Here is a 14,492-nt window from a genome sequence, read left to right on the forward strand (position 1 = left end):
ATCTGCTCAAATCATCTGTGAAGGTCAGAAAATAACGATACCCGCCGCGAGCCTCAACACTCATTGGATCACATACATCAGTATGTATTATTTCCAATAAGTCAGTTGCTCGCTCCATTGTTCCGGAGAACGGAGTCTTAGTCATCTTGCCCATAAGGCATGGTTCGCAAGCATCAAGTGATTCATAATCAAGTGATTCCAAAATCCCATCAGCATGGAGTTTCTTCATGCGCTTTACACCAATATGACCTAAATGGCAGTGCCACAAATAACTTGCACTATCATTATTAACTTTGCATCTTTTGGTTTCAATATTATGATTATGTGTATCACTACGATCGAGATCCAACGAACTATTTTCATTGGGTGTGTAACCATATAAGGTTTTATTCATGTAAACAGAAAAACAATTTATTCTCTTACTAAAATGAATAACTGTATTACAATAAACATGATCAAATCATATTCATGCTCAACGCAAACACCAAATAACACTTATTTAGGTTCAACACTAATCCCGAAATTGTAGGGAGTGTGCGATGATGATCATATCAATCTTGGAACCACTTCCAACACACATCGTCACTTCACCCTTAACTAGTCTCTGTTTATTCTGCAACTCCCGTTTCGAGTTACTAATCTTAGTAACTGAACTAGTATCAAATACTGAGGGGTTGCTATAAACACTAGTAAAGTACACATCAATAACATGTATATCAAATATACTTATGTTCACTTTGCCATCCTTCTTATCCGCCAATCACTTGGGGTAGTTCCGCTTCCAGTGACTAGTCCCTTTGCAGTATAAGCACTTAGTCTCAGGCTTAGGACCAGACTTGGGCTTCTTCACTTGAGCAGCAACTTGCTTGTTGTTCTTCTTGAAGTTCCCCTTCTTCCCTCTGCCCTTTTTCTTGAAACTAGTGGTCTTGTCTACCATCAACACTTGATGCTTTTCTCGATTTCTACCTTCGTCAATTTCAACATTACGAAGAGCTTGGGAATCGTTTCCGTTATCCCTTGCATATCATAGTTCATCACGAAGTTCTACTAACTTGGTGATGGTGACTAGAGAATTCTGTTAATCACTATTTTATCTAGAAGATTAACTCCCACTTGATTCAAGCAATTGTAGTACCCAGACAATCTGAGCACATGCTCACTAGTTGAACGATTCTCCTCCATCTTTTAGCTATAGAACTTGTTGGAAACTTCATATCTGTCAACTCGATCATTTGCTTGAAATATTAACTTCAATTCCTGGAACATCTCATATGTTCCATGACGTTCAAAACGTCTTTGAAGTCCCGATTCTAAGCCGTTAAGCATGGTGCACTAAACTATCAAGTAGTCATCATATTGAGCTAGCCAAACGTTCATAACGTCTGCATCTGCTCCTGCAATAGGTCTGTCACCTAGCGGTGCATCAAGGATATAATTCTTCTGTGCAGCAATGAGGATAAACCTCAGATCACGGATCCAATCCGCATCATTGCTACTAACATTTTTCAACACAATTTTCTCTAGGAACATATCAAAAATAAACACAGGGAAGCAACAACGCGAGCTATTGATCTACAACATAATTTGCAAAATACTACCAGGACTAAGTTCATGATAAATTTAAAGTTCAATTAATCATATTACTTAAGAACTCCCACTTAGAAAGACATCCCTCTAATCTTCTAAGTGATCACGTGATCCAAATCAACTAAACCATGTCCGATCATCACGTGAGATGGAGTAGTTTTCAATGGTGAACATCACTATGTTGATCATATCTACTATATGATTCACGCTCGACCTTTCGGTCTCTGTGTTCCGAGGCCATATCTGTATATGCTTGGCTTGTCAAGTATAACCTGAGTATTCCGTGTGTGCAACTGTTTTGCACCCGTTGTATTTGAACGTAGAGCCTATCACACCCGATCATCACGTGGTGTCTCAGCACGAAGAACTTTCGCAACGGTGCATACTCAGGGAGAACACTTCTTGATAATTAGTGAGAGATCATCTTAAAATGCTACCGTCAAACTAAGCAAAATAAGATGTATAAAAGATAAACATCATATGCAATCAAAATATGTGACATGATATGGCCATCATCATCTTGCGCCTTTGATTTCCATCTCCAAAGTACTGTCATGATCTCTATCGTCACCGGCATGACACCATGATCTTCATCATCTTGATCTATATCAATGTGTCTTCACGTGGACGTCACGCCAACTATTGCTCTTGCAACTATTGCTATCGCATAGCGATAAAGTAAAGCAATTATTTGGCGCTTGCATCTTATGCAATAAAGAGACGACCATAAGGCTTTTGCCAGTTGCCGATAACTTCAACAAAACATGATCATCTTATACAAAAACTTATAACTCATCACGTCTTGACCATATCACATCATAACATGCCCTGCAAAAACAAGTTAGACGTCCTCTACTTTGTTGTTGCAAATTTTACGTGGATGCTACGGGCTTAACAAGAACCGTTCTTACCTACGCATAAAAACCACAACGATAGTTTGTCAAGTTGGTGCTATTTTAACCTTCGCAAGGACCGGGCGTAGCCACACTCGGTTCAACTAAAGTTGGAGAAACTGACACCCGCCAGCCACCTGTGTGCTAAGCACGTCGGTAGAACCAGTCTCGCGTAAGCATACGCGTAATGTCGGTCCGGGCCGCTTCATCCAACAATACCACCGAACCAAAGTGTGACATGCTGGTAAGCAGTATGACTTATATCGGCCACAACTCACTTGTGTTCTACTCGTGCATATTACATCAACGCATAAAACCTAGGCTCGGATGCCACTGTTGGGGAACGTAGTAATTTCAAAAAAATTCCTACGCACACGCAAGATCATGGTGATGCATAGCAACGAGAGGGGAGAGTGTGATCTACGTACCCTTGTAGACCGACAGCGGAAGCGTTATGACAACGCGGTTGATGTAGTCGTACGTCTTCCCGGCCCGACCGATCAAGCACCGAAACTACGACACCTCCGAGTTTTAGCACACGTTAAGCTCGATGACGATCCCCGGACTCCGATCCAGCAAAGTGTCGGGGAAGAGTTCCGTCAGCACGACGGCGTGGTGACGATCTTGATGTTCTACCGTCGCAGGGCTTCGCCTAAGCACCGCTACAATATTATCGAGGATTATGGTGGAAGGTGGCAGTGCACACGGCTAAGAGAACGATCATGCGCTTCAACTTGTGTGTCTATGGGGTGCCCCCTGCCTGCGTATATAAAGGAGTGGAGGAGGGGAGGGCCGGCCCTCTCTATGGCGCGCCCTAGGGGAGTCGTACTCCCACCGGGAGTAGGATTCCCGCTTTCCTAGTCCAACTAGGAGTCCTTCCAAGTATTAGGAGTAGGAGACAAGGAAGGGGAAGAGGGAAGAGAAGGAAGGAGGGGGCGCCGCCCCTCCCCCTAGTCCAATTCGGACTAGTCAATGGGGGGGCGCGCGGCCTGCCTCTCCCTTTCCCCTAAAGCCCAATAAGGCCCATATACTTCTTTCCCCGTATTCCCGTAACTCCCCAGTACTCCGAAAAATACCTGAACCACTCGGAACCTTTCCGATGTCCGAATATAGTCGTCCAATATATCGATCTTTACATCTCGACCATTTCGAGACTCCTCGTCATGTCCCTAATCTCATCCGGGACTCCGAACTCCTTCGGTACAATGTAGATATGACCGAGACACGTCTCCGGACAATAACCAATAGAGGAACCTAGATGCTCATATTGGCTCCCACCTACAAAGATCTTTATTGGTCAGACCGCATAACAACATACGTTGTTCCCTTTCTCATCGGTATGTTACTTGCCCGAGATTCGATCGTCGGTATCTCAATACCTAGTTCAATCTCGTTACCGGCAAGTCTCTTTACTCATTCCGTAATACATCATCTCGCAACGAACTCATTAGTTGCAATGCTTGCAAGGCTTATGTGATGTGTATTACCGAGAGGGCCCAGAGATACCTCTCCGACAATCGGAGTGACAAGTCCTAATCTCGAAATACGCCAACCCAACATGTACCTTTGGAGACACCTGTAGAGCTCCTTTATAATCACCCAGTTACGTTGTGACGTTTGGTAGCACACAAAGTGTTCCTCCGGCAAACGGGAGTTGCATAATCTCATAGTCATAGGAACATGTATAAGTCATGAAGAAAGAAATAGCAACATACTAAACGATCGGGTGCTAAGCTAATGGAATGGGTCATGTCAATCACCTCATTCTTCTAATGATGTGATCCCGTTAATCAAATAACAATTCTTTTGTTCATGGTTAGGAAACATGACCATCTTTGATTTACGAGCTAGTCAAGTAGAGGCATACTAGTGACACTCTGTTTGTCTATGTATTCACACATGTATTATGTTTCCGGTTAATACAATTCTAGCATGAATAATAAACATTTATCATGATATAAGGAAATAAATAATAATTTTATTATTGCCTCTAGGGCATATTTCCTTCACCAGCAGCATTTACACTTGGGAAGATCTTGCCCGAGTGTTTGTCAGAACATTTGAAGGAACTTGCAAGCGACCAGCAGGGTTGACAGAGCTGCAATCTTGTGTGCAGAAGCCGAATGAAACTTTGAGAGCTTACATCCAGAGATGGATCACATTGCATCACACGGTAGAGAACATATCTGATCACCAAGCAGTCTATGCCTTCAAGGAAGGCGTTAAGTACAGAGAGCTGAACCTGAAATTTGGTCGAACCGGAGACATGTCTCTGAGTCGAATGATGGAGATTGCCACCAAGTATGCAAATGGCGAAGAAGAGGATCGACTCCGGAGTGGCAAGCACAAGTCAGTTGCCCACGAAACCGGAGGAGGGAACTACAGTCGGAAGCAGAAGCGGAAAGCCGAGCCAGCCGCCCCTGGCGTGTAGGTGCACTATTACGCGGTAGGGATTGCAATTTTTCTCGCATTTTCATTTTTTCACTCAAACTCAAGGGAGAAACTTTGCTTCTTATCTTTTTTTAAAGATTGACGAATCAAATGATATTTCTGTTCTAATTTCTGCCGCTTCTTCTCCCTCTGAATCAAACTTTTTTTTGCCATAATGTGTCGTTGCTATTATTACCAAGTATACGGTTCTAATCCTAGATGGAAAAATAAATAGAAAAAGAAATCTAAAAAGGCAGATCCTCCCTCTCTATCAAGAGTAATGAACTAGGTGTGATACAGTACAAAAAAACAAACTAAATTAACCAAACTTGCCTGATGTTGAGGCAATCAAGAAAGCTGCATAAGTGAATATATAACCCACGGAAAAGTGAGCTAATCCAACCAATCTTGCTTGCACAACGGAAAGAGCCACGGGCTTATCTCTCCAGCGAATTAAATTAGCTAAAGGTGTGCGTTCATGAGCCCATGCTAAAGTCTCAATTAATTCCTGCCAATACCCCCGCCAGGAAATTAAGAACATAAATCCAGTAGCCCAAACAAGATGTCCAAATAAGAACATCCACGCCCATACCGATAAACTATTCATCCCAAAAGGATTATATCCATTGATAAGTTGTGAAGAGTTTAACCATAGGTAATCTCTTAACCATCCCATCAAATAAGTGGAGGATTCATTAAATTGTGAAACGTTGCCCTGCCATAATGTGATATGTTTCCAATGCCAATAAAAAGTAACCCACCCAATGGTATTTAACATCCAGAAAACTGCCAAATAAAATGCGTCCCAAGCAGAAATATCACAATTACCGCCGCGCCCTGGGCCGTCACAAGGAAAACTATATCCAAAATCCTTTTTATCTGGTATTAATTTGGAACCGCGTGCATCTAAAGCGCCCTTTACTAAAATCAATGTAGTTGTATGCAAACCTAGAGCAATATCATGATGAACCAAGAAATCCCCAGGTCCTATTGTTAAGAAAAGCGAATTACTATTCTCATTAACAGCATTCAACCATCCGGGCAACCATAGGCTTCGACCCGCATTGAAAGCGGGGCCATTCGTTGAAGATAAGAGTATATCGAACCCATATGTCGTCTTGCCATGAGCAGATTGTATTCATTGGGCAAATATAGGTTCGATCAAGATTTGCTTTTCTGGAGTACCAAAAGCAAGCATGACGTTGTTATGAACATAAAGGCCCAAGGTATGGAATCCTAGAAAGAGGCTAGCCCAACTTAAATGAGATATGATAGCTTCTTTATGGTCTAACATTCTTGCCAATACATTATCCTCATTCTGTTCCGGATTGTAATCCCTAATGAAAAAAATAGCTCCATGAGCAAAAGCCCCTGTCATGATGAACCCTGCAATATATTGGTGATGAGTATATAAAGCAGCTTGAGTAGTAAAGTCTTGTGCTATGAATGCATAAGGAGGTAAAGAGTACATATGTTGAGCTACTAAGGAAGTAATAACCCCTAAAGAAGCTAGAGCAAGACCTAACTGAAAATGAATCGAATTGTTGATTGTGTCATAAAGGCCCTTATGCCCACGCCCTAATCGACCCCCCGGAGGAGTATGCGCTTCTAAAAGATCTTTAATACTGTGCCCAATTCCGAAGTTAGTTTGATACATGTGACCGGCAATGAGAAAAATAAATGCAATAGCTAAATGATGGTGAGCCATATCGGTCAGCCACAAACTTTGTGTTTGTGGATGGAATCCCCCAAGAAGAGTTAGAATGGCAGTTCCCGCTCCTTGAGCGGTACCAAATAAATGATTACTCGAATCAGGGTTTTGGGCATAAAGATTCCATTGACCCGTCAAAAGGGGTCCCAACCCCTGGGGATAGGGTAATACATCTAAGAAATTATTCCATCGAACGTACTCCCCCCTGGATGCGGGAATAGCAACATGAACTAAATGTCCTGTCCAAGCCAAAGAACTTACCCCGAAAAGTCCTGACAAATGATGATTGAGACGAGATTCCGCGTTTTTGAACCACGAAAGGCTTGGTTTCCATTTGGGTTGTAGATGTAACCAACCCGCTATTAAGGACAGCGTAGAAAGAAATAATAGAAAAAGAGCTCCAGTATAAAGATCCTCATTGGTGCGTAATCCTATTGTATACCACCACTGATAAACTCCAGAATAAGCAATATTCACTGGACCAGCAGCACCTCCTCGAGTAAAGGCTTCCACAGCGGGTTGACCAAAATGAGGATCCCAAATCGCATGAGCAATAGGTCTTACGTGTAAAGGATCCTGTATCCATGATTCAAAATTTCCTTGCCAAGCTACATGAAACAGATTTCCGGACGTCCATAGAAAGATTATTGCTAATTGCCCAAAGTGAGAAGCAAAAATGTTCTGATAAAGACGTTCTTCAAGTAATATCATCATGACTTTCGAAATCATGTGCGGTAGCAATACCAAACCAAATACGACGAGTAGTGGGGTCCTGAGCTAAGCCTTGGCTAAACCTGGGAAATCTTAATTCCATAATGCCTTTCAAATCCTCCTAGCCACTATCCTACTGCAATAATTCTCGCTAAGAAGAATGCCCATGTCGTGGCAATTCCACCCAGAAGGTAATGGGTTACTCCTACAGCGCGTCCTTGTATAATGCTCAAGGCTCTAGGCTGAGTAGCAGGAGCAACTTTTAATTTGTTATGAGCCCAAACGATAGATTCAATGAGTTCTTGCCAATAACCACGGCCGCTGAATAAAAACATTAAACTGAAGGCCCAGACAAAATGAGCACCTAAGAAAAAAAGACCATATGCAGATAATGAAGAACCATAAGACTGAATGACTTGCGATGCCTGTGCCCACAAGAAATCTCGAAGCCACCCATTAATCGTAATGGAACTCTGTGCAAAGTTTCCCCCTGTAATATGAGTTACCACCCCTTGATCACTTATAGTACCCCAAACATCCGACTGCATTTTCCAACTGAAATGGAAAATGACTACCGAAATTGCATTGTACATCCAGAATAAACCTAAGAAAACATGATCCCAGGCGGATACTTGACATGTTCCCCCTCGGCCAGGCCCATCGCAAGGAAAGCGAAAACCTAGATTTGCTTTATCGGGTATCAAACGGGAACTCCGAGCAAATAAAACACCTTTCAAAAGTATTAATACAGTCACATGTATGGTAAATGCATGAATGTGATGGACTAAAAAATCTACGGTTCCTAATGGAATAGGTAACAAAGCCACTTTGCCACCTACTGCTACTAACTCGCCGCCTCCCCGCCTTGGAACCCTAAGAAAGTGAAAGACCAAGATGGAAATGATGTGTTGGATCTGCCATGCCACATTCACATAGAAAGATGAAGAGGGTAAACTCATTTACCCGAAATATACCACGAGACAGTGTCGGCTCTTGACCCAGCAGTTCCAAGGGAAGCAGCCCAAAGATAAGGAAAAGGAGTCGGACAAAGTTGAGGACAAGGAAGATAGTGATGATTGATACCCCCAGGTCAATTCCACCGTCTATGAGTCGACCCAAAAGTGAAACCTGTCAAAGAACATCTTCGATGGTCCGCCATCCAGAAGAGAAAGGCCATTGGTGAGGAAGTGGCTCGGCTCTTAGCAGCGGAGTTCATCCAAGAGATTTACCACTCCGAGTGGGCGCCAATGTTGTCATGGTTCCCAAGAAGGACAAGTCACTCCGCATGTGCATTGACTTCAAACATATCGATCGGGCCTACCTGAAAGATCATTTTCCTCTCCCCCGCATCGAGCAGATAGTCGACTCGACTGCGGGATGTGAGCGCCTATCTTTTTTAGATGCCTATTCCGGTTACCATCAGATCCGTCTGTATGGACCCCGACGAGATCAAAATAGCTTTTATCACTCCATTCGGGTGCTTCTGTTATGTCACCATGCCATTCGGCCTCAACAATGCCGGAGCCACGTTCATGAGGATGATTCAGAAGTGTTTGCTCACTCAAATCAGTCGGAATGTGGAAGCTTACATGGATGATATTGTGGTCAAGTCACGGAAGGGATCCGACCTGCTGACTGACCTTGCTGAAACCTTTGCCAACCTCAGGAGGTATGATATCAAGCTTAATCCATCCAAGTGCACATTCGCAGTTCCTGGTGGGAAGTTGCTCGGTTTTCTCGTTTTCGAACGAGGAATCGATGCGAACCCAGAAAAAGTTGGTACTATACTCCGAATGAAGCGCCCTGTGCGCGTGCACGATGTCCAGAAGCTTACTGGTTGCTTGGCCGCTTTAAGTCGATTCATTTCTCGTCTCGGTGAAAAGGCGTTGCCTCTTTACCGACTGATGAAGAAGTCAGACAAGTTCAAGTGGACTCCTGAAGCTGATGCAGCATTTGCAGAGCTAAAAGCCTTGCTCTCCACCCAGCCGGTGCTTGCTGCCCCAATCAGCAAAGAGCCTTTGCCGCTTTACATTACAGCCACAGGACAAGTTGTCAGTACAGTACTTACGGTCGAGCGGGAAGAAGAAGGAAAGACCTTTAACGTTCAGCGCCCAGTATATTATGTTTCTGAAGTTTGGACTCCATCAAAGCAAAGATTTCCTCATTATCAGAAGCTTGTATACGGGATTTATATGACCACAAAGAAGGTTGCTCATTACTTCTCTGGTCATTCCATTACAGTCGTCAGTGACGCTCCATTGTCAGAAATTCTACACAACAGAGATGCAACTGGTCGAGTGGCAAAATGGGCGATTGAAATCCTTCCCCTAGATATCAAGTTTGAAGCAAAGAAAGCTATCAAGTCCCAAGCAATAGCAGATTTCGTCGCCGAGTGGATTGAACAGCAACTGCCAACTCAAGTCCACTCGGAGCACTGGACCATGTTCTTCGACGGTTCTAAGATGCTGAATGGTTCCGGTGCTGGGGTAGTATTGGTTTCCCCCCGAGGAGATAAGCTCAGATATGTTCTCCAAATCCACTTTGATTCCTCCAATAATGAAGCAGAATATGAAGCACTTTTGTATGGGTTGCGCATGGCCATTTCACTCGGCGTCTGTCGCCTCATCGTCTATGGCGACTCAGATTTGGTGGTTAATCAGGTGATGAAGGAATGGGACGTCAGAAGTCCAGCCATGACTGGTTATTGCAATTCAGTGAGAAAGCTAGAGAAGAAATTCGAGGGGTTAGAGCTTCATCACATACCCCGACTAAAAAATCAAGCAGCTGATGATTTGGCAAAAATAAGTTCCAAGAGAGAAGCCATTCCCAGCAATGTGTTTTTGGAACACATCCACACGCCATCAGTTCAAGAGGATCCTTTCACTGAAGAAGCCCCGCAGCCAAAAAGTGCCACGGATCCGACTGAAGTTGAGGTTCCAGCAGTGGTCGACCTGATCATGGAAGTTTTGGTCATCACTCCTGACTGGACGGTGCCGTACATCGCGTACATCCTAAGGAAAGAACTCCCAGAGGACGAAGAAGGGGCTCGACAGATCGTCCGTCAGTCCAAGGCGTTTACCATCATAAAGGGACAGTTGTATAGAGAAAGCGCGACTGGAGTCAGCCAGAAGTGTATAACGCCAGAGGAAGGCCAAATAATTCTTGACGATATCCACTCGGGGACCTGTGGTCATCATGCATCCTCTCGGACCATTGTGGCTAAAGCATACCGAGCGGGGTTTTACTGGCCAAGAGCAAATGAAATGGCGAAAGAGATAGTTGACAAATCTGAAGGATGTCAGTTCTACTCCAATATGTCGCACAAGCCGCGCCAGCCCTGAAGACCATTCCACTCGTCTGGCCCTTCGCCGTTTAGGGATTGGATATGGTTGGACCTCTGAGAACGGGCAGGAGCGGCTTCACTCATGTGCTAGTGGCAGTCGACAAGTTTACCAAATGGATTGAAGCTAAGCCTATCAAGAATCTTGATGCCTCCACTCCTATCAGTTTCATCAGAGAGTTGATATTCAAATATGGAGTTCCACATAGCATTATCACTGACAATGGGTCAAACTTCGATTCTGACAAGTTCAGAGCTTTTTGCGCCTCCCAAGGCACACGAGTCGACTATGGTTCAGTCGCCCACCCCCAGTCGAATGGACAAGTAGAAAGAGCAAACGGCTTAATTCTCAAAGGACTAAAACCCCGGCTGATGCGCGACCTCAAGCACGCAGCAGGCGCATGGGTCGACGAGCTTCCATCAGTTCTTTGGGGATTGAGGACCACCCCGAACTGGTCGACCGGACGAACTCCATTCTTTCTGGTCTATGGGGCTGAAGCAGTTTTGCCGAGTGACTTACTTCACAATGCACCCCAAGTCGAGCTCTACTCTGAAGATGAAGCAGAATAAGCCCGGTAGGACGCAATCGACCTCCTGGAAGAAGAAAGAGAGATGGCAATGATCCGATCGACTATCTATCACCAAGACTTGCGTCGATTCCATGCCAGAAATGTGAAGAGTCGAGCCTTCCAAGAAGGAGACTTGGTCCTCCGAGTGGATCAACAGAAACCACACAAGCTCGCTCCTACTTGGGAAGGTCCCTTCATCGTCACCAGAGTCCTCCACAACGGAGTGTACCACCTTTACAATGTTGATCGCAGATCAATGAGCCACGAGCTTGGAATGCGGAGCTGCTCCGCCCCTTTTACACTTAAGTACTCACTCGGATGAGATATAATAAGAGATACCTCTATAGTTTATTTATCAAAGACAAGAGTGTTACAATTTTCCCAGTGTTTGTTGTTGCTTTGGTCTACGTGAGAAATCCCCCAGTGGGTAGCTTAGCTGCGAATCCGTTTTGCCTAAGTTCGAAAAATCCTACCGAGTGGTGAGCCAGCCTCCCACTCGGAGGCTTAGCTGTAGTCCAAGTACTCGCCTAAGTTTAAAAAAATCCTACCGAGTGGTGAGCCAGCCTCCCACTCGGAGGCTTAGCTGCAGTCAAGTACTAGCCTAAGTTCAAAAAATCCTAGCGAGTGGTGAGCCAGCCTCCCACTCAGAGGCTTAGCTGTAGTCCAAGTACTCGCCTAAGTTATAAAATATCCTACCGAGTGGTGAGCCAGCCTCCCACTCGGAGGCTTAGATGCAGTCCAAGTACTCGCCTAAGTTTAAAAAAAATCCTAACGAGTGGTGAGCCAGCCTCCCACTCGGAGGCTTAGCTGCAGTCAAGTACTCGCCTAAGTTTTAAAAAATCATACCGAGTGGTGAGCCAGCCTCCCACTCGGAGGCTTAGCTACAGTCAAGTACTAGCCTAAGTTCAAAAAATCCTACCGAGTGGTGAGCCAGCCTCCCACTCGGAGGCTTAGCTGCAGTCCAAGTACTCGCCTAAGTTTAAAAAAATCCTACCGAGTGGTGAGCCAGCCTCCCACTCGGAGGCTTAGCTGCAGTCCAAGTACTTGCCTAAGTTTAAAAAAAGTCCTACCGAGTGGTGAGCCAGCCTCCCACTCGGAGGCTTAGCTGCAGTCAAGTACTCGCCTAAGTTTGAAAAATCCCACCGAGTGGAGAGCAATCCTCCCACTCGGGGGCTTAGCTGAAGTCCAGTACTCGCCTAAGTTGAAAAAATCCTACCGAGTGGTGAGCAATCCTCCCACTCGGGGGCTTAGCTGAAGTCCAAGTACTCGCCTAAGTTTGAAAAATCCCACCGAGTGGAGAGCAATCCTCCCGCTCGGGGGCTTAGCTGCAGTCATGTACTCGCCTAAGTTTGAAAAATCCCATCGAGTGTAGAGTAATCCACCCACTCGGGGGATTAGCTGCAGTCCAGTACTAGCCTAAGTTGAAAAAATCCTACCGAGTGGTTGGCAATCCTCCCACTCGGGGGCTTAGCTGCAGTCCAAGTACTCTCCTAAGTTTGAAAAATCCCACCGAGTTGAGAGGAATCCTCCCACTCGGGGGCTTAGCTGCAGTCCAAGTACTCGCCTAAGTTTGAAAAATCCCACCGAGTGGAGAGCAATCGTCCCACTCGGGGGCTTAGCTGCAGTCCAGTACTCGCCTAAGTTGAAAAAATCCCACCGAGTGGAGAGCAATCCTCCCACTCGGGGGCTTAGCTGCAGTCCAGTGCTCGCCTATGTTGAAAAAATCCTACCGAGTGGTGAGAGATCCTCCCACTCGGGGGCTTAGCTGCAGTCCAATACTCGCCTAAGTTCAAAAAAATCCTACCGAGTGGTGAGCAATCCGCCCACTCGGGGGCTTAGCTGCAGTCCAGTACTTGCCTAAGTTTTCTCCACCTCAGAGCTGCATTCCAAACACAAAGAGTATTCCGAGTAAAAAAACAAATTCCAGTCGAAAGGAAACACCAGCATATTCAGAAACAAACCAAGTTCGGATAAACCCCAAGGTCCCAAACGACAGATCAAAAGTATTCTAGTATCAAGCCCGAAGAAGTTTAATGGTTACACCATCACTCGGCATTCCGAGGCAAATAAAAGTGGAGCATAATGTTTTTCGGTCACGCATCAGGAGAAGGACTAGATGTGTCGCAGAAGCTATCAAGGTCAATACTGTCTGCAATGCGAATGGCGGCGTCAAGGAAGGTGTCCATGAAAGACTAGAACGTGTGCTTCCTCGTGTTAGCAACCTTGAGCTCCGCCACCTTGTCTTCTTTGACATCCTTGCAGTGCACTCGAACCAGAGACACAGCGACGTCAGCACGGCAGTGAGCAGACGACTTCTTCCATTCTTGCACACACTCAGGGATTTGATTCAGTCGAGCCATCAAAGACTCGAGATCTTGAGACAGCTCCGCCTGAGGCCAAAGTCTAGCATCAACCCGAGTCATTGCAGCTTTTAAACGAGCCAGATAAGCAACCGCGCTGTCCATGCGAGACTCCAACCGCAGCACATTCATTGCAACATCGTCCTTGACTGGAAAGTTGATGGGATCAAGACCCATCTCAACTCACCCAGTTTCTGCTTCAAAATCTTGGCAATGTTCTCCATGGTCGAGTGAACTGTGAGTCGACGGCATCACTAAACTTGTCAGTCGACAGAAATAAGATAGATTGGTAAATACCTTCGAGTTTCAAGACTAGCTTCACGGCGAGTTGGCCCAGATAAGACTCTAGCTCCCCATTCTTGGCCTTGAGGCTTCCGAGCTCGTCGGTCAGCTTCTCCTTGTCCTTCTTCATTTGCTTGACCTCCTGGTTGGCATCAGATACAACAGTCTTCAGCTTGGAGTTTTCTTCTTCTAACTTGCCGACTGAAGCAAGCTTCTTGTCAGCAAGCGCCGTCTTCTCGCGCGCCTCCTTCTGTGCTGCAGCAAGGTCCAGATCCTTCTTATCCAAAGCTTCCTTCATTTTCTCTAAAGAAATAACATTCTTCACACGAGCTTGGAGTTGGCGGTTTTCACTACATACATATGCTCGAGTGAAGCCACTCGGTTCAAAGATGGAAAGGAAAAGTGCCAGCGTTGGGATATGAAGTGGTCGATTGGTTACCTCCCATGGCAGCTACTTCATCACGAGCAGTCTTGAGATTCTTCTTGGCCAGTTCCAGATCAAGGTTGAGGCTGATTTGCCATTTGTTCATGACAGAAAGTTGAGCTCCAAGATCACAAGATTTCTGCAGTTACGGTTATATCAGTCGACAAAGATAAAAAGACACCACA

At 45.2% G+C, this 14,492-nt stretch overlaps 1 protein-coding gene across 1 annotated transcript; it reads right to left on the minus strand.

Moving 5' to 3' along the window:
• Positions 1 to 4,950: 4,950 nt before the first annotated feature.
• Positions 4,951 to 8,155, minus strand: LOC125546415 (photosystem I P700 chlorophyll a apoprotein A2-like). The gene has a single exon (XM_048710672.1). It carries the CDS (start codon positions 7,348 to 7,350, stop codon positions 6,049 to 6,051), a length of 1,302 nt encoding a protein of 433 aa, XP_048566629.1. The 5' UTR covers positions 7,351 to 8,155; the 3' UTR covers positions 4,951 to 6,048.
• Between the last annotated feature and the right edge of the window lie 6,337 nt (positions 8,156 to 14,492).

Source organism: Triticum urartu, chromosome 3 (assembly GCF_003073215.2).
Source record: "Triticum urartu cultivar G1812 chromosome 3, Tu2.1, whole genome shotgun sequence".
NCBI classification, from domain to species: Eukaryota; Viridiplantae; Streptophyta; class Magnoliopsida; order Poales; family Poaceae; genus Triticum; species Triticum urartu.